The sequence below is a fragment of the Scyliorhinus torazame genome, chromosome 1, assembly GCF_047496885.1.
Source record: "Scyliorhinus torazame isolate Kashiwa2021f chromosome 1, sScyTor2.1, whole genome shotgun sequence".
Lineage (NCBI taxonomy): Eukaryota > Metazoa > Chordata > Chondrichthyes > Carcharhiniformes > Scyliorhinidae > Scyliorhinus > Scyliorhinus torazame.
Window position 1 is genome coordinate 329,484,831 of NC_092707.1, and position 21,269 is coordinate 329,506,099.

Consider the following 21,269-nt stretch of genomic DNA (forward strand, 5'->3'; position numbering starts at 1 on the left):
GAAATCCCATTGACAATGGCGGGATCAGAAAATCCCGCTGGCAGGCCGCCTCCACTGCCAAAAAACACGTTAAATCTCACCCATAGCCTTAATTTCAGCCTTTATGATGGAGTGTGATCTAGCATTTCTGACTTGTACTGATTATCTTTCAGTTACAGCAAATCTGGAATAGGATTGTCTGCCCTAATATTTTAGAAACTTTATTATTTGTATGGTTTTTATTTGTTGTGCAATGTGGGCATCACCGGCTAAGCCAGCATTTATTGTCCATCCCTAATTGCCCTTGAGAAGGTGGTGGTGAGCTCTGTACTTGAACCGCTGTACTCCATGTGGTGTAGGTACACCTGGAGTGCTGCTAGGGAGGGAGTTCAGGGTTCCCTCTATATAGACCACAATATACAGCTTTTACATTGACCTGTTTCCCCCCCTTTTCCATTGCTTTACAGACTGGGCTCACCGAAGATGAACTGCAGTCTCTTGATGAGGTATTCAATGATTTGTACAAGACCAAGTATCCTATTGTTGGCTACACAGCACATCGAATTCTTAACAAAGACGGCAGCCCCAACAAAGCTTTTAAACCTGAAGATCAGCCCCACTTTAACATTAAAGATGAGTTTTGACCGACTTTGTATATAAATGTCTGTTTCATGTTCTTGTATTGAAAATATAGTATCCGTAGTCTGAATAGTATTTTCCACAATGTTTTTGTATTGCAAGAGAATAAACAGATTTCAAGTGAGTTTTTAAAGAATGGTTCAATTTCATTTTAAGTACAGCGATTTTTCAACTTTGATATTGAAAATTTTAGAGTATATATTTGGAGATTGCAAACTAGCAAGGAAATTCATATCAAATATTCACACTATATTTAATGTCTAAATTTTGTTCATGTTATGTTTAATAAAATAGATGATTTGTTTTGCAATGAAGTTTTAGTGGGGTTTTTCTTTTGATGAATGATCATCTATATGGACATAAATTATCATTTTGTGATCATCCGAACCTTCCTTTTTCTTTGCATCTCTTTTGCATACCCCAACCCCTCCAGGACTTACTATTGCTGGGGTACAGTCCCATATTCCCCACTCCATAAACAAGGAATAGTTGATGGGTTAGTCTTGGCGACGACTGACAGTTGCAAGTACCGTGTATATTCATGCAAAAGCTGATCTCCTAAGAGTCAAACCCATGACTTTTGGATGAAATAATGTAATTTTTCATATACCTCATGAAAAAGTCGACCCTGCTTTTGCAGAGATCATGATTGTAACTTACCTCCTGGTAATTATTAAGGCTCTTAGGCTCATTAAATTAAAGGCTTTCCCTCTGCCAATTCTAGCACCAATCGTCCTGTCAATTGACGAGACAAATGCGTCCCACACAATCTGTGAAGCTGCCTTTGAAAAAGAATAAATAACATACACGCAGCTCGATTTTAAACCGGAGGAAAATCGGGTCAGAATGGGTTCATGAGCATCAGCATCTGACCAGGCCCTCAGTGAAGTGAAGAAAGATGGTATTCCAGATTTCAAGGTGAGCACCAAGTGGTCCTCCAGATTCATGAAAAGGTGCGATTTAGTTCTGTCAGAAAACAAACATTTCACAGCATTTGCCACCTGGACTCGATGATAAAATTGCCAAATTGCATTGGTTTGTCATCGGACTTCATGCGTTGAAAATATGGATGAAACACTGAAGGACAGCAACGTGTCAGAAAACAAGACCATTACAAGATAGGAATGAGAAACCCTCCCATGTAAGGTGACTGGCCACGCAAAGGGCACCGTTCACGGCAGTTCCATTTTGTACGGCGGATGGCACAAAAGTTGAAGCTGATAGTGATATTCGAGAGCAAATTGTCATCCAAGTTCACAAGAAAGGGTGGGTGGATAAAGACGGTTGCAAACAATGGATCAAAGAATTGAGGAATTTGAGAGCAGGAGGACTACGCAAAGAGAAACGTTTAGCTCACTTGGCTGATTTCTAAATCCCACCTTGCCCGTTTGTGATACGAGACCAACCAATGCCAATGTGACAGCTTATTCTTGGTGGTCTTACCAGTGTTATTCCCCCTTTGGAGATTTGCATAAATAAACCTCTCAAAGGCAGCATCTAAAAGAAGTGACCATGAAGGTCGGAAGAAAATTCTATATTGGCTGACGACTAAACTTGTGTATTTATATTTTGATCAGCATATTTTATGTTCTTTGATGTTAATCTTTGTGACCATAACTGAATGGATGCTGGAGGTAGCACTGTGCGTCAAACACAGTTTCTGCTGCTAGTTGTGCCAGTTATGAGTGGAAGAAGCAACTGCATTTGTTAGAATTTCCAGATTTCTGTAGTATCTAAACATTTCAATTCGAGAAATCTAGTTCTCATGTTACTTTTACAGCAAAATAGCTCTGTGCATATCTGCATACAATATGCACACGTGCAGGCACTCTGTCAGGAAGTGCCTGCATCCAAATGAGTTGAGATTGAATCATAATGTGAGCGTAGCTCATTCATGATATAGGGTGTGCCACTGGTTCAGGGCTGGAATGTCAGGACAGACTGTGAAGGGCTGGTGGCTGCCCGTCGAATGCCAATGTTTTAATGTTCCAATTATGGGGGATTCTAATCAGGTGGGTTTGACTGTTGAAGAATGCCTCTTTCTAAAAATAAGAGAAAATATGAAAGGCTGGCTCTTGAACTTGAAGAGCCCCATCATGCTTAAAATTGAGTGGCCATTGGGAGCAGGACTGTGTAGCTGGAAGGTTAATGGAGTGCTCTGTGGGTTCAATGAGTGACTGCCTTGTTAGCGTGATATTTAGGCACTTTATGAATCATACATTCAAATCGCAGCGAGGCACTGAGCATCAATAATGTTTTAGGCACATGTTACGAATAAACTTGAAAGAAGAAAGATCATTCCTTTTATGCAGCATCTTAATATATTTCCTGAGGTCCCAAATAAATTTCCAACTGTTGCTTTTGGAATTGTTTTGATAGAGTGGCAAATGTGGGAGTAAATTGCACACAGCAGGACCCCCATAAACACCATTGGAATGAATAAATGGTAAATGTTTTTGATGGTATGTTGATCAGGAGACCAGGTGAACTCTTTACAGTAATGCCAGAACACCTTCTATACCAGCCGTATCTCATCCATAATGTCTCATCAAAAGGATGTTTATGTCCGCGCCTGGGAAGCTCTTGCTCAGAAAAGACCTACTTGGAGCAACCGCCTGATTGAAGGGACACAATTCTTCAAGGACACCCGACAGTCAGGGGAGGCGGAGACTGAGAAAGGAATACCAGCGATCTAGAGTCCAAGGACTGATCCACCTCCTTGAAACACCTGCCAAGTGTGCGGTCGAAGGTGCGGTTCTAGGATCGGGCTCACAGGCATGCAAGAACCCACCGAACCCATGACCAGTAACATGGAGTTTCTTAGCTGGACAATCATACTTGCTAGAGTTGATAACCGAAGAAAGAAAGAGTTACAAATGACCACTGCCCACAGCCTTTTTGCCTCTGGATTTTTCAGGGCTCCTGGTCGCAGACCTATGCAGGGTTTCCAACTAGCCACACAAGTGTAATGTAAAAGTAACTGGGTTGTTTGTCATGACAGGCAATTATGTCAACTTTGGCACTGAGAACGTCCGTCAGAATGAGCAGGTGCTCGTTTTGGCTCTCACTGGCTTCCCATTGGTGCAGGTTGCTATTAACTGCACATATCTGGCAATTTGAGCACTCCGAGAACAACCAGGAATGTTCATCAACTGCAACGGTATACACTCTATAGTGTGTTGAAAGACTGGCGACCACCAAATAGATTAACAGATAAATGGTTTATTAAGGCAAATCACTAGTTACAGAGAGTGAGATGAAGACTACCGTACTCCATGACTCCAAACTCACAACTAACAGTAAAACCTGTGCTTTGCCCCAGGATTTGCGCATTCAGGCCCGATTGGCCCTATGGGTCACATTACTCTCCCAAGTACTCGCCCCCGTAAAGGGACACTCTACCACATCCCTCCCCCTTTAAGTCTCTGATTAACACATTACAACAAATGGATCTCCGCACAGTTAAGGTAAGTTGGTCTGGAGAATTCCAGGGTTTTCGGATTTTGGCTGTTGCATGTGTGCTGTTGCCTCCCGCTGTGTTCAGGTACACTGTCCAGGCATACGGTCTGGGATGCCAGACAATGACCCCCACATGCTACATGGCCCGCCCACCCACGGGAATACACTTGGGTTGGGTAAAGTGCTCACGTAACCACGATTGCCAATTCATCATTGGCAACAGCCTTCATAGAACATAGAACATAGAACAATACAGCGCAGTACAGGCCCTTCGGCCCACGATGTTGCACCGAAACAAAAGCCATCTAACCTACACTATACCATTATCATCCATATGTTTATCCAATAAACTTTTAAATGCCCTTAATGTTGGCGAGTTCACTACTGTAGCAGGTAGGGCATTCCACGGCCTCACTACTCTTTGCGTAAAGAACCTACCCCTGACCTCTGTCCTATATCTATTACCCCTCAGTTTAAGGCTATGTCCCCTCGTGCTAGCCATTTCCATCCGCGGGAGAAGGCTCTCACTGTCCACCCTATCTAACCCTCTGATCATTTTGTATGCCTCTATTAAGTCTCCTCTTAACCTTCTTCTCTCTAACGAAAACAACCTCAAGTCCATCAGCCTTTCCTCATAAGATTTTCCCTCCATACCAGGCAACATCCTGGTAAATCTCCTCTGCACCCGTTCCAAAGCCTCCACGTCCTTCCTATAATGCGGTGACCAGAACTGTACGCAATACTCCAAATGCGGCCGTACCAGAGTTCTGTACAGCTGCAACATGACCTCCCGACTCCGGAACTCAATCCCTCTACCAATAAAGGCCAACACTCCATAGGCCTTCTTCACCACCCTATCAACCTGGGTGGCAACTTTCAGGGATCTATGTACATGGACACCTAGATCCCTCTGCTCATCCACACTTTCAAGAACTTTTCCATTAGCCACATATTCCACATTCCTGTTTTTCCTTCCAAAGTGAATCACCTCACACTTCTCTACATTAAACTCCATTTGCCACCTCTCAGCCCAGCACTGCAGCTTATCTATATCCCTCTGTAACCTGCTACTTCCTTCCTCACTATCGACAACACCACCGACTTTAGTATCGTCTGCAAATTTACTCACCCACCCTTCTGCGCCTTCCTCTAGGTCATTGATAAAAATGACAAACAGCAACGGCCCCAGAACAGATCCTTGTGGTACTCCACTTGTGACAGAACTCCATTCTGAACATTTCCCATCAACCACCACCCTCTGTCTTCTTTCAGCTAGCCAATTTCTGATCCACATCTCTAAATCACCCTCAATCCCCAGCCTCCGTATTTTCTGCAATAGCCTACCGTGGGGAACCTTATCAAACGCTTTGCTGAAATCCATATACACCACATCAACTGCTCTACCCTCGTCTACCTGTTCAGTCACCTTCTCAAAGAACTCGATAAGGTTTGTGAGGCATGACCTACCCTTCACAAAGCCATGCTGACTATCCCTGATCATATTATTCCTATCTAGATGATTATAAATCTTGTCTCTTATAATGCCCTCCAAGACTTTACCCACTACAGACGTGAGGCTCACCGGTCTATAGTTGCCGGGGTTGTCTCTGCTCCCCTTTTTGAACAAAGGGACCACATTTGCTATCCTCCAGTCCTCTGGCACTATTCCTGTATCCAATGATGACATAAAAATCAAAGCCAATGGTCCAGCAATCTCTTCCCTGGCCTCCCAGAGAATCCTAGGATAAATCCCATCAGGCCCCGGGGACTTATCTATTTTCAGCCTGTCCAGAATTGCCAACACCTCTTCCCTACTTACCTCAATGCCATCTAATCTATTTACCTGGAGCTCAGCATTCTCCTCCACAACATTATCTTTTTCCTGAGTGAATACTGACGAAAAATATTCATTTAGTATCTCGCCTATCTCTTCAGACTCCACACACAACTTCCCATCCCTGTCCTTGACTGGTCCTACTCTGTCCCTAGTCATTCGCTTATTCCTGACATACCTATAGAAAGCTTTTGGGTTTTCCTTGATCCTTCCTGCCAAATACTTCTCATGTCCCCTCCTTGCTCGTCTTAGCTCTCTCTTTAGATCCTTCCTCGCTACCTTGTAACTATCCATCGCCCCAACTGAAACTTCACACCTCATCTTCACATAGGCCTCCTTCTTCCTCTTAACAAGAGATTCCACTTCTTTGGTAAACCACGGTTCCCTCGCTCGGCACCTTCCTCCCTGCCTGACCGGTACATACTTATCAAGAACACGCAATAGCTGATCCTTGAACAAGCTCCACTTATCCAGTGTGTCCAAAACTTGCAGCCTACTTCTCCACCTTATCCCCCCCAAGTCACGTCTAATGGCATCATAATTTCCCTTCCCCCAGCTATAACTCTTGCCCTGCGGTGTATACTTATCCCTTTCCATCCTTAACGTAAACGTCACCGAATTGTGGTCACTGTCCCCAAAGTGCTCACCTACCTCCAAATCCAACACCTGGCCTGGTTCATTACCCAAAACCAAATCCAATGTGGCCTCACCTCTTGTTGGCCTGTCAACAAACTGTGTCAGGAAACCCTCCTGCACACACTGAACAAAAAACGACCCATCTAATGTACTCGAACTATATCTTTTCCAGTCAATATTTGGAAAGTTAAAGTCTCCCATAATAACTACCCTGTTACTTTCGCTCATATCCAGGATCATCTTCGCCATCCTTTCCTCTACATCCCTAGAACTATTTGGAGGCCTATAGAAAACTCCCAACAGGGTGACCTCTCCTTTCCTGTTTCTAACCTCAGCCCATACTACCTCGGAAGATGAGTCCCCATCTAGCATCCTCTCCGCCACCGTAATACTGCTCTTGACTAGCAGCGCCACACCTCCCCCTCTTTTGCCTCCTTCCCTGAGTTTACTAAAACACCTAAACCCCGGAACCTGCAACATCCATTCCTGTCCCTGCTCTATCCACGTCTCCGAAATGGCCACAACATCGAAGTCCCAGGTACCAACCCATGCTGCCAGTTCCCCTACCTTATTTCGTATACTCCTGGCATTGAAGTAGACACACTTCAAACCACCTACCTGAACACTGGCCCCCTCCTCCGACGTCAAATCTGAGCTCCTGACCTCTATACTCTCATTCTCCCTTACCCTAAAACTACAATCCAGGTTCCCATGCCCCTGCTGCATTAGTTTAAACCCCCCCAAAGAGCACTAACAAATCTCCCCCCCAGGATATTTGTGCCCCGCAGGTTCAAATGTAGACCACCCTGTCTGTAGAGGTCCCACCTTCCCCAGAAAGCGCCCCAGTTATCCAGAAATCTGAATCCCTCCCGCCTGCACCATCCCTGTAGCCACGTGTTTAATTGCTCTCTCTCCCTATTCCTCATCTCACTATCACGTGGCACGGGCAACAACCCAGAGATAACAACTCTGTTTGTTCTAGTTCTGAGCTTCCATCCTAGCTCCCTGAAAGCCTGCCTGACATCCTTATCCCCTTTCCTACCTATGTCGTTAGTGCCAATGTGGACCACGACTTGGGGCTGCTCCCCCTCCCCCTTAAGGACCCGGAAAACACGATCCGAGACATCACGTACCCTTGCACCTGGGAGGCAACATACCAAACGTGAGTCTCTCACGCTCCCACAAAATCTCCTATCTGTGCCCCTGACTATAGAGTCCCCAATTACTAATGCTCTGCTCCTCTCCCCCCTTCCCTTCTGAGCAACAGGGACAGACTCTGTGCCAGAGGTCTGTACCCCATGGCTTACCCCTGGTAAGTCGTCCCCCCCACAAGTATCCAAAGCGGTATACTTGTTTCTCAGGGGAACGACCGCAGGGGATCCCTGCACTGACTGTTTTTTCCCCGTCCCTCTTACAGTTACCCATCTATCTCCAATCTTTGGTGTAACTAATTCCCTGAAGCTGCTATCTATGACCCCCTCTGCCTCCCGAATGATCCGAAGTTCTTCCAACTCCAGCTCCAGTTCCCTAACTCGGTCTTGGAGGAGCTGGAGATGGCAGCACTTCCTGCAGGTAAAATCAGCAGGGACACTAACGGCATCCCTCACCTCAAACATCCTGCAGGAGGAACATTGCACTCCCTTCCCTGCCATTCCTCTAACTTTCTACCAAGATCTGGCTAACAACTAAATTTAAAAAAAAAAATTTTATAGATAAAAAAAAAATAAAGAATAAAAATTATTAATAACAATAATAAAATATGGTACTTACCTCACACCAAAGGGTTTTATTATTAGGTTAGAGGAGGGCGGCGGGTGGGAGACACTACACGTGTAGTGTCTCGGGTTTCCTCTCCACCAGAATTTATTGGTGAGGGTCTTCCCAGACGTCCGCGGGTCGACTTCCTGTTCCCACCTTAAACACTAGAATTTTTTAAAAAAAAATTTATTTAAAGGAGAAACTTACCTCCCAGAAATCACTTCCGCACTGCCCCCGCAGAAATGGACTAACCTGCTCCGCTCCTGCTGAAATCGACTTGGCCTGCAAGGTAAGCAAGTTGTTAATCTGCGCTTTTTCAAAATTCCCGCGCTGATTCTAAGGTCCCAGCTCTCACTCCCGAACTCAACAGCTGACCTGCAAGGCAAGTAAGTTAATATGTACTCACCTCACCACAGACAGCAACCTTTTAAATGGTCCCCTCTGTCTCGCAGCCCCCGCGCTTTTCAAAATTCCCGCGCTGATTCTAAGGTCCCAGCTCTCACTCCCGAACTCAACAGCTGACCTGCAAGGCAAGTAAGTTAATATGTACTCACCTCACCACAGACAGCAACCTTTTAAATGGTCCCCTCTGTCTCGCAGCCCCCGCGCTTTTCAAAATTCCCGCGCTGATTCTAAGGTCCCAGCTCTCACTCCCGAACTCAACAGCTGACCTGCAAGGCAAGTAAGTTAATATGTACTCACCTCACCACAGACAGCAACCTTTTAAATGGTCCCCTCTGTCTCGCAGCCCCCGCGCTTTTCAAAATTCCCGCGCTGATTCTAAGGTCCCAGCTCTCACTCCCGAACTCAACAGCTGACCTGCAAGGCAAGTAAGTTAATATGTACTCACCTCACCACAGACAGCAACCTTTTAAATGGTCCCCTCTGTCTCGCAGCCCCCGCGCTTTTCAAAATTCCCGCGCTGATTCTAAGGTCCCAGCTCTCACTCCCGAACTCAACAGCTGACCTGCAAGGCAAGTAAGTTAATATGTACTCCAACTTCAGCTGCATGGCTGGAAGCCTTGGCAGTCGGTGGGGCCGATGGGTGGTCGGGGGGGGCAGATGAGCAGGGGCAAGAGTTGACGCCGGAATGGGTACACACGATCCACAATCCAGGGACTGGCATGGGGGTGCAGTGAACCGTTGCCTCCCAGTTGCCACCCCCCTCCCCACACCCTCCCATGGTGGCCCAACACGCCAGGGTTCTTTGCCTGTGAGCAGCGATTGCTATTCTCTCCTCGGCTCCCCACAGAAGCCCTTCCATCAGGTTCATGTTTGCACCAGCCCATCAGGCCACGGAAGGACCCAGAGGTGGAATCCCACGACTGCCCAGGGTGTACAGGCGCTGCTGGTCATTCGAACAAATGCCGGACAACGCGTGCCGCAGGAGGCTCCGCCTCAACAAGGAGACGGTGCGACATCTGTGCAATATCCTCGCGGACTTGGCACCACGTGGAGGAGGAGGACACCCGCTCCTGCTGGCCGTCCATGTCACTGCAGCCCTGAACTTTTATGCCACAGGATTATTCCAGAGCTCAAGTGGGGACCTGAATGGTATCTCACAGGTCACAGACCACAGGTGCATCCGACAGGTATGCCTGGGTGGAAGATTATATCTCTTTTGACATGAACCAGGCCCAACAGGATGCCCGAGCAGCAGGTTTCTCCGCCATCACTGGGATGCCCCAGGTCCAGGAAGTCCTAGATGCAACTCATGTTGCCCTGCGCTCACCAGGCCATCTAGGGGTGCCCTATGTTAACTGAAAGGGGTTCCAATCCCTCAACATTTAAAACAAAAATTAGAGTACACAATTAATTTTTTCCAATTAAGGGACAATTTAGTGTGGCCAATCCACCTAGCCTGCACATCTTTGGGTTGTGGGGGCGAAACCCACGCAAACACAGGGACAATGTGCAAACTCCACACGGACAGTGACCCAGAGCCGGGATCGAACCTGGGACTTCAGCGCCGTGAGGCAGCAATGCTAACCACCATCAATGCGCCATCTTGCTGCCCTCAATCCCTCAACATACTATTCGTGTGCGACCACCAGCTGCAGATAATGCACGTGTGTGCCCGCTTCCCAGGGAGGGTGCACGACAGCTACATCCTGGGGCAGTTGGTCATCCCTGCTCTCTTCGAGGAGCATCCAAGGATGGATGGCTGGCTCTTAGGGGATAAGGGATAACCACTGAGGACCTGGCTAATGACACCAGTACGGAGGCCGGAGACTGAATTGGAGACCCGCCACAAAGAGGCCCATGCAGCCACCCGGGCTGTCATTGAGAGGTGCATTGGACTCCTGATGCACAATCAATTGCTCAGAGATGAGATTTGAATACAACTGAGGCTTTATTACCCATAAGATGTGTGGCCTCCTACAGCAGCTGGCGAAATGGCTGCTGTATAGGGAGCACACATATTTATACTCCGCCTACTGGGCGGAGCCAGCAGGCAGGGACTACCACCGTACCTGTAGTACAGGGTCTTACCACACATCTTCTAATATGTACAACAGTGGTGATTACCACAACTCCTCAAGATGCGGTTCCAATGCCTCGACTGTTCCGGAGGTGCCTGTGGTAGTAGAGGTATTACGGTACCTGATAGGCTGGAGCACCATTGGTGGAAACTGTATGCTTTCTATTGGTTAAGATGTATGGTAGCTCCACCCTGCTAGACGGGGTATAAGAGCCCGTGCCGCCCCAGCAGCCTTCATTCTGTACCTGAGCTGCTGGGGGAAACATCTAGCTTATTAAAGCCTTCAGTTGGACTACAACCTCGCTTTAGTGGTCATTGATCGTGCATCAATTTAATAGCTAGTTTTTTTTTTTAAAAGGATGGAGCTCCAAATCAAGCCGGAGTGTCTGCAACTCAGCCCCCACGCGGCAAACTCAGCGGCAATCTTCAAGCGCTGGCTGGCGTGCTTTAAAGGGTATCTCGGGACGGCCGAAAACACACCCACGGGAGAGCAGAAAATGCAAGTCCTGCACTCAAGGGTGAGCCCGGAGATTTACACCCTCATTGAGTAAGCGGAAGACTTCGATGCAGCAATAGAGCTGCTAAAAGGACATTATATTCGCCCGGTAAACCAGGTCTACGCCCGGCACCTGCTAGCAACGAGGCGACAAACCCCTGGGGAATCGTTGGAAGAATTCTACCATGCACTCCTGGTGTTGGGGAGAAACTGCAGCTGCCCGCAAGTTTCGGCGAGCGAACACACTGAACTCTTGGTCCGGGACGCTTTCGTGGCAGGTATGCTAGCCTCACAAATCCGCCAGCGACTGCAAGAAAAAGACACTCCAGGTCTCAAGGAGGCACGGGCCTTTGCAGGCTCCCTGGACGTGGCCTCCAGAAACGCCCGCGCTTACGTTCCCGACCGTGCGCCAGCCCCCTGGGCAGCGTGGAACCCCTCCGCAGCCGACCCTGAGACATCCCCCACCCCCCCCCCCACAAGCCTGCGCTGCAAGGTGGCCTGGCAACCCCGGGGGGCCCCGCTGCTACTTTTGCGGGCAGGCCAAACACCCCCGCCAGCGCTGCCCAGCCCGCGCATCCACCTGCAAGGGATGCGGCAAAAAGGGCCATTTTGTGGGGGTATGTCAGGCCCGTGCGGTTGCCGCGGTCTCCGGCGGCGAATGCGGACCGCCACCACAAACCTCTCCACGGTCCCCGTGCGGCTAGCGGTCGCTGCCATCTTCCTACTCCAGGGCCACGTGCGGATCCGGGCGCCGCCATCTTGTCCCGCGCACGCCACGTTAGAGGGATGGGCGCCGCCATTTTGTGCACCCCCAGCCATGTGCGACCAATGGGAGCCGCCATCTTGGTTGAACCCCCAGCACCCCAGCTCGGCTGACCACACACTGCCCGAAGAGAACACTCAACTGCTGCGATTAGCCTCGGTGACTCTGGATCAGTCCCGGCCTTGAACACTCTCAACTGCTACAACAACAGTACTAATCAACGGGCACGAGACGTCCTGCTTAATCGACTGTGGGAGCACGGAGAGCTTCATACACCCCGACATGGTAAGGCGCTGTTCTCTCCTCATCCACCCCGTTAATCAAAAAATCTCCCTGGCCTCCGGTTCACACTCAGTGGAGATAAAGGGGTTTTGTGTCGCAAACCTCACAGTCCAGGGAAGAGAGTTTAAAAATTATCGGCTCTACCTCCCCACCTCTGCGTGGCCACACTCCTAGGTTTAGACTTCCAGTGTAACCTCCAAAGTCTAACCTTCAAATTCTGCGGCCCGATACCCCGCCTCACTGTCTGCGGCCTCGCGACCCTTAAGGTCGACCCGCCTTCCCTGTTTGCGAACCTCACCCCGGATTGCAAACCCGTCGCCACCAGGAGCAGACGGCACAGTGCCCAGGACCGAATCTTTGTTAGGTCAGTGGTCCAAAGGCTACTGAGGGAAGGAGTAATTGAAGCCAGTAACAGCCCCTGGAGAGCTAAAGTAGTGGTGGTAAAGACCGGGGAGAAGCATAGGATGGTCATCGACTACAGTCAGACCATCAATAGGTTTACGCAGCTGGACGTACCCTCTCCCCCGCATATCCGACCTGGTAAACAGGATTGCGCATTACAAGGTCTTCTCCACGGTGGACCTTATGTCCGCCTACCACCAGCTCCCCATCCGCATTAGTGACCGCAAGTACACTGCCTTCGAGGCAGATGGGCGGCTCTACCATTTCTTAAGGGTTCCCTTCGGTGTCACCAACGGGGTCTCGGTCTTCCAGCGCGAGATGGACCGAATGGTTGACCGGTACGGTTTACGGGCAACATTCCCGTATCTCGATAATGTCACGATCTGCGGCCACAACCAGCAGGACGAGGACACCAACCTCTGAAAATTCCTCCAGACCGCAAAAATCCTTAACCTTACATACAATAAGGATAAATGCATGTTTAGCAGCGACCGCCTAGACATCCTCGGCTACGTAGTGCGAAATGGAGTTATAGGCCCCGACCCGGAGCGCATGCGCCCGCTTATGGAGTTCCCCCTCCCTCACTGCTCCAAGGCCCTGAAGCGCTGCCTAGGGTTTTACAGTTACTACGTCCAATGGGTCCCCAACTATGCGGACCAGTCCCGTCCCCTGATCCAATCCACAGCTTTTCCCCTGTCATTAGAGGCCCGCCAGGCCTTCAGCCGCATCAAAGCAGACATTGCAAAGGCCACGATGCACGCCTACGAGTCCCTCCCCTGCGAGGTCGAGAGCGATGTGTCTGACGTAGCTCTGGCGGCCACCCTCAACCAAGCGGGCAGGCCCGTGGCCTTCTTCTCACGTCCCCTCCATGCTTCTGAAATCCGCCACTCGTCAGTCGAAAAGGAGGCCCAGGCCATAGTAGAAGCTGTGCGACATTGGAGGCATTACCTGGCCGGCAGGAGATTCACTCTCCTCACGGATCAACGATCGGTTGCCTTCATGTTCGATAATGCGGGGCAAGATAAAAAACGACAAGATCTTGCGGTGGAGGATCAAACTCTCCACGTACAACTACGAGATCTTGTATCGTCCCGGGAAGTTAAATTAGCCTCCTGACACCCTGTCCCGCAGCACATGTGCCACCGCACAAGTGGACCGCCTCCGAGCCCTCCACGAGGACCTCTGCCACCCGGGGGTCACTCGCTTTTTCCATTTTGTCAAGACCCGCAACCTGCCCTACTCCATCGAGGGGTTCAGGACATCCACCAGGGACTGCCAAACCTGTGCGGAGTGCAAACCGCACTTCTACCGGCCAGAGAAAGCGCACCTGATAAAGGCTTCCCGTCCCTTTGAACGCCTCAGCTTGGACCTCAAAGACCCCCTCCCCTCCCCCGACCGCAGCACGTACTTCCTGAAAGTGATTGACAAGTACTCCCGGTTCCCATTCGCCATCCCCTGCCCCGACATGACCGCAACCACCGTCATCAAGGCCCTCCATAGCATCTTTGCACTGTTCGGGTTCCCCGCTTACATACATAGTGATAGGGGTTCCTCCTTTGTGAGCGACGAACTGCGTCAATTCCTGCTCAGCAAGTGCATCGCCTCGAGCAGGACGACCAGTTACAACCCCCGGGGTAACGGACAGGTAGAGAGGGAGAACGGAACGGTCTGGAAGACCGTCCTACTTGCCCTACGGTCCAGGAATCTCCCGGTCTCTCGCTGGCAGGAAGTCTTCCCGGATGCCCTCCACTCCATCCGGTCACTGTTTGTACCACCACCAACCAGACACCTCACGAACGTCTCCTTGTCTTCCTCAGGAAGTCCTCCTCTGGGACCTCGCTCCCGACCTGGCTGGCAGCACCCGGACCCATCCTGCTCCGAAAACATGTGCGGGTGCACAGGTTGGACCCATTGGTCGAGATGGTCCATCTTCTCCACGCTAACCCCCAGTACGCCTACGTGGCGTACCCCGACGGCCGACAAGGTACGGTCTCCCTACGAGACCTGGCACCCGCCGGAGCCCCACGCACACCCCAGCCACCAGTCCCTCTCTCCCCTCCACCAGGGCACCTTACAGGAGGATCGGTCCTTCCGCCAGCCCCGTCCAGGCCCCCCCACCCATCGACGCACTCCGCAGGCGCTCCTTTCTCAGGTCAACTATTTTCCCCACCAGCGCCGTCTAGGGGTGCCGAAGCTGCCATGGAGATCGTAGCCGCGCTCCCGGAGTCACAGACGCCCGAGCCTCCACCGGAGTCACCACCGAGGCTCCAACAATCACAGAGGACGACCAGGGCCCCCGATCGAGTGATTGCTTCATATTAAATTGTAAACTGTAAATTTAAACCATCAATTTGTAAATAGCTATCAGAATTGTAAATAGTTACAAAACGCTGTACGGAGGTATTACGGTACCTCCATAACTAATTCTACCACGTTGCCATGTTTGTAGTTTCAGGCTACCACCCCCGCCGGACTCTTTTTTAAACGGGTGAATGTGATAGTAGAGGTATTACGGTACCTGATAGGCTGGAGCACCATTGGTGGCATCTGTATGCTTTCTATTGGTTAAGATGTATGTTGCTCCACCCTGCTAGGTGGGGTATAAGAGCCCATGCCGCCCCAGCAGCCTTCATTCTGTACCTGAGCTGCTGGGGGAAACATCTAGCTTATTAAAGCCTTCAGTTGGACTACAACCTCGCTTTAGTGGTCATTGATCGTGCACCAGTATACCTCCCATCTGCTGTGTCCTCCACAACCTGGCACAGTAGAGGGGCGACGAGCTGAAGTCTGGTGACGAGGAACATGAGGTGGCTGAGCAGAAGAAGAGGACCATGTATCGGAGGAGAAGGAGGAACATGCGGTGGAGGAGGAGGAACATGTTGCCATGTTAGGTACACTGGCTACAACTGGATGCAGCTTAGATCAGAAAGATACTCCAGACATTGAAGTTAGTTCAATCAGGTTTATTGAAGTAATAGCACAGTTAGCACAGTTCTCTGTGTGGTTACTCTGTCTGACTGAACCAGCTCTTAGCCACGTGGTGGAGGTGTGAGATTGTAACAACACCCTTGACTGACTCTCTAGAATTGACATCTCTTTCAGTGGAAAGAGGCGGAGTGTGAGTGCCTCGTGTCTTTTATAGTCAGATCCCACCCCTGAGTGTCCTGTCTGCTTATTGGTCATGTCCTGTTCTCTTTATATCATTGCGTGTGTGTGTGCCCTTTAAAAAAAATTTTGGATGACATATGTGAGCATATAGGCCAATATTAACATATATACATGCAGTGGATGTGAACATATGTACATGTGAAAGCAGCTGTCCAATGCGAGAACACAGAACATAGCAAACAGAACAAATGTTCATAAGTCCAGTCTCTGTGGCTTGCGTCTGATCCTGGTCGACTGCCGGAGAGGTGGTGGTGGGGACGGCAGCGCCTTGATGGACGGGACTGAAGCCTGACTGGTGGCCTCGTGAGTCGAGGTATCAGGAGGTGGCAAAACAACAGAAGGAAACGGAGAAGAATGTGGTTGCGGGCGGGCAACTTTGCGCAATGCCGTCTGTTTTGTCGCACAACAGAACCACCATCCAGACGCACAACATACAAGCGGGGGGGGCAGCCTGTCGAACAACGACAGCTGGAGCTGACCAGCCTCCATCAGGGAGCTTGACCCGAACAGTGTCGGACGGGGATAACATGGGCAAATCGGTGGCATGAGCATCATAGCTCTGTTTTTGCCGGTCTCGGAGTTGCTGCACCTTCTGCAGCATCGGGAGGTGATCCAGGTTGGGCACGTGTATGGCTGGAAGTGTCGTTCACATGTCCCTGTTCATCAGGAGTTGAGCCGGCGACATGCCAGTGGACAGTGGGGCCGCCCTGTACGCAAGCAGCGCAAGGTGAATGTCACACGCAGAATCTGCGGCCTTGCAGATGAGGCTGCTTCACTATGTGCACCCCTTTCTCAACTTTTCCGTTTGACTGCGGATAGTGTGGGCTGGAAATGACGTGTTTGAACTGATGCGACTGGGCAAACAGAGACCATTCATGGCTGCTGAAACACGGGCCATTGTCACTCATGACAGTGAGTGGGACACCATGCCTGGAGAGCATCTCCTTACAGGCCTTGATGACGGTCCAAGATGTGAGGTCTGAGAGCTTCACAACTTCAGGGTAATTGGAAAAGTAATCAATGATTAACACGTAATCACGACCATTTGCATGAAAAAGGTCGATGCCAACCTTGGACCACGGCGAGGTTTCGATTTCATGCTGCTGAAGTGTCTCCTTACTCTGTGCTGGCCGGAAGCGTTGACAGGTCACACAGATAAGAACCATGTTCGCAATGTCCTGGCTGATCCCGGGCCAGTAGACAGCCTGCCTGGTTCTGCGTCTGCACTTTTTCACACCCAGGTGACCCTCATGGATTTGACGGAGCACCAAGCTCTGGAGACTGTGGAATTACAATCCGGTCCAGTTTGAGGAGGATACCATCAACCACCGTCAGGTCATCCTTTACATTGAAAAATTGAGGGCACTGCCCTTTTTGCCAGCCATTGGCGAGGTGTTGCAGAACACGCTGCAAGAGGGGGTCTTTGGCTGTCTCCTCACGGATACGAATCACCTTCTCATCAGATGCCTGGAGGGTGCTAGCACACAGCTACACCTGTGACTCAATTTGCCGGATGACGTTCGGTGATTCACTAGGCACGGTGATGGAGCGGGGCAGTGTATCGGCAATGATGAGCTCCTTGCCAGGCGTGTAGACCAGGTCAAAGTCGTACCTTCTGAGTTTGAGGAGGATGTGCTGCAACCGAGGCGTCATGTCATTAAGGTCCTTGTGGATAATGTGGACCAGGGGCCTGTGATCCGTCTCGACTGTAAATGTCGGCAGGCCGTAAACATAGTCGTGAAACTTGGGAATGCCAGTGAGAAGGCCCAGGCATTCCTTCTCGATTTGTGCATACCTTTGTTCGGTGGGCGTCTTTGCCCTTGATCCATAGGCAACCGGTGCCCAGGATGAAGTGTCATCGCGTTGCCACCCTGGCTCGCATCTGTCAAGATTTTCGTTTCCCTGTCTGGGTTGAAAAATGCCAATACGGGTGCAGTGGTGAACTTGGCTTTCAGCTCCAACCACTCTGCCTGATGGGCCGCCTTCCACTTGAAGGCAGTGGACTTCTTCATTAGGTTTCGTAGGGCCATGGTGTGTGAGGCCATGTTTGGTATGAACTTGCCCAGAAAATTGACCATGCCCAGGAAGCGCAATACTGCCTTCTTGTCTTCCGGGACCTTCATGGCTGCGATGGCCTTGACCTTGTCTGTGTCGGGGCACACGCCCTGCTGAGAGATCAGGTCTCCTAGGAACTTGAGTGTTGACATGCCAAAGCAACATTTGGCCCTGTTCAGCTTCAGGCCATTGGCGTGGACACGGCGGAATAGCTGCTGGAGACGGGAAACATGCTCCTCAGGAGTCGTGGACCATATGATGACGTCGTCCACGTACACACGAACCCCTTCGATGCCCTCCATCATCTGCTCCATGATGCGATGAAATGTCTTCAATGCTGAGACGATGCCGAATGGCATACGGTTATAGCAGTACCTGCCAAACGATGTGTTGAAGGTGCAGAGCTCGACTCATCCAGCTGGATTTGTGACGCATCTAACTTCGTGAAAAACCTTGCATGTGCCATCACTGGTGAGTTCCACCCGCTTCGGGATGGGGTAGTGTTCACGCATTATATTCTGGTTGAGATCCTTGGGATCAATGCAGATGCACAGGTCTCCAGAGGTTTTTTAAAAAAAAATTTAGATTACCCAATTATTTTTTCCAATTAAGGGGCAATTTAGTGTGGCCAAGCCACCTACTCTGCACATTTTTGGGTTGTGGGGGCAAAACCCACGCAGACACGGGAAGAATGTGCAAACTCCACACGGACAGTGACCCACAGCCGGGATCGAACCTGGGACCTCAGTGCCGTGAGGCAGCTGTGCTAACCACTAGGCCACCGTGCTGCCCTTCCAGAGGGTTGTTTAACCACCACCATCGAGCTGACCCAGTCAGTCGGTTCGGTTACCCTGGAAATGATCCCCTGCTGCTGCAGCTCCTTGAGCTGTTCCTTCAGGCATTCCTTCTGCGGAGCCGGGACCCGGCGTGGTGCATGGGCCACTGGCTTGGCATCAGGTCGCAGTAGGATCTTGTACCGATATGGCAAAGTGCCCATCCCATCAAACACATCTGGATACTGAGCGAGGATGTCGTCAATGCCAGCTTGAAGATCCACGTTGGAGGATGTAATTGAATAAACCCGCTGCACCAGGTTTAGCTTTTTGCAGGCATGCGCGCCCAGTAGGGATGCCCTGTCAGGCCTGACAATTTCGAACCTTAGCCGTGCTCCAGGAGCTGGCAGGCTGCTGGAAGGACCTTGGGGGGCTTCTTGATGCGTTTGAAGTCTGCCTCTGAGAGGAGGTTGGCAGAAGCACCTGTGTCCAGCTTGAACTGGATGGAGCAGCGGTTGACCTGCATCACCGCACGTCATTCATCCACAGGATCCACAGCGAGGGTGGACTGAATGCGAGATGAGTTAGGTGTGGCATGTTCACGTGTAGTAATGATGCCCATTCGGTAGGCGGACTCCAGGCACTCGTCCTCTGGATCCGTTGTACTGCCAGGATCAGAATCCTGCAATCGTCGTTGCACATTCTGGATGCGCCGTCGTCGGAATTGGGAGCGCTGGCCTCGGACTGGTGGTGCAGATCTGCACAAGGCTGCATAGTGTCCAGGCTTCCCGCAATGTAAACAGCGCCTGCCTCTTGCAGGGCAGTGCCCCTTTAAGTGGGCATTGCCACAGTTCGGGCACGTCATGACGTCGGCGTCGTGACATGGTGTACAACGTCGCACATGCGCAGTGCGGTCAGTCGATGTCTGCACCTGCGCAGTGTGGGTGTCGGCCGCTTCGTTATCCCCTTCGCATCGCGCATGCGTGGGGCTCCGGGAATAGCGCGTGAGATGGCCGCTGTCTTCAATGCTGAGGCGCTGCATCCAGGCGGTGGCCGGCACACTCACTGCCTCGTGGGAGGCAGGTTTCTCATTTTCAGCCGATTTGTATTGGGAATACCGATTTTTGCTGTGTTCATGCACTGTCCATGTTTCAATCGCGACTGGCAGGGTCATATGCTTGATTTCTAAGAGCTGCTCTCTCAGAGGATCAGAGTGAACTCCAAACACGATTTGGTCTCTGATCATGGAGTCAGCAATATCACCAAAGTTGCAGGACAGTGCTAGCAGGCGGAGGCTAGTTAAGAAGGCATTGAAAGATTCATCTTTACCTTGAAGACATTGTTTGAATATGTAGCGCTTGAAGATTTCATTGGTGTCCACTTCACAGTGACTATCGAACTTGTCCAGGATGGTCTGAAACTTTGTCTTGTCCTGGCCTTCAGTGATGTTAAACGAGTTGAAGAGTTTGATGGCTTGATCACCCGCTGTTGAGAGGAGAAGCGCGATCTTTCTTGCATCAGCCGCACCCACGAGGTCTGAGGCTTCGATGTACAGCAGAAACTTTTGCTTGAATATCTGCCAGTTGGCACTGAGATTGCCGGAGGTCCTGAGCTGGTGAGGAGCCTGAATCTTCTCCATGGTGCCAGATACATTCGCTGGTCGTCACGGAACGGACTGAGGTAAGCCACCTTAAATTAGTAGGCTCCTGGTATCATGTCGTGTTAGGTACACTGGTGTAACACTGGCTGCAACTGGATGCAGCTTAGATCAGAAAGATTCTCCAGACATTGAAGTTAGTTCAATCAGGTTTATTGAACTAATAGCACAGTTCTCTGTGAGTTCGACTCTATGCTGACTTAAGTGCGGTACTCTGTCTGACTGAACCAGACTAGCTCTTAGCCATGTGGTGACAACACCCTTGACTGACTCTCTGGATGTTCATCAGTGGAAAGAGGTGGAGTGTGAGTGCCTCGTGTCTTTTATAGTCAGATCCCACCCCTGAATGTCCTGCCTGCTTATTGGTTATGTCCTGTTCTCTGTGTCCATTAGCTGCTTGTCTGTATATTATTATTATGTGTGTGTGTGTGTATGTGCCTGCATATCATGACACCTGTGGCAGAGGAGGAGGAGGAACATGTGGCAGAAGAGGAGGAACATGTGGAGGAGGAGGAAAATGTGGAGGACTTCTCTAATTGTCTGGTCTGTACTAATTGTTTGCGGATCAAACCAATAGTCTCCTACTGAGCAAATCCTATGTTCATAGTCCCCTACTATGAGTGTAGCGGGGGTTCTCGCTATTTTGGCCATTTTCCATACACATCTATTCACGGGATCAAAGGAAAGGTTGTGGGCACTCATAAAATCGATTCCTAGAATGGCTCGGCTGTTTGGGGCAAGTCGACTAAAACAACGGGGTGTCTGGTGCTTATGGTTCCTATCTGAATATCTACGGGGACTGTGATGTATCCCTGCTGTAGGTGTCCGGTAAATCCACTAAGGGCGATGGCGTCTGTGGTGGGCCATTTGTCATGCTGGAACATTG

General features: G+C 50.3%; 1 protein-coding gene across 1 annotated transcript in view; it reads left to right on the forward strand.

Annotated features, from left to right (window-relative positions):
* Positions 1–928, forward strand: part of nenf (neudesin neurotrophic factor) — a 28,860-nt gene extending 27,932 nt beyond the window's left edge. The window contains exon 4 of the mRNA XM_072508757.1: positions 447–928. Within this exon, the coding sequence (XP_072364858.1) occupies positions 447–623 (177 nt within the window). The 3' untranslated portion in view covers positions 624–928. The remainder of the gene's footprint in view (positions 1–446) is intronic.
* The last annotated feature ends 20,341 nt before the right edge of the window (positions 929–21,269 follow it).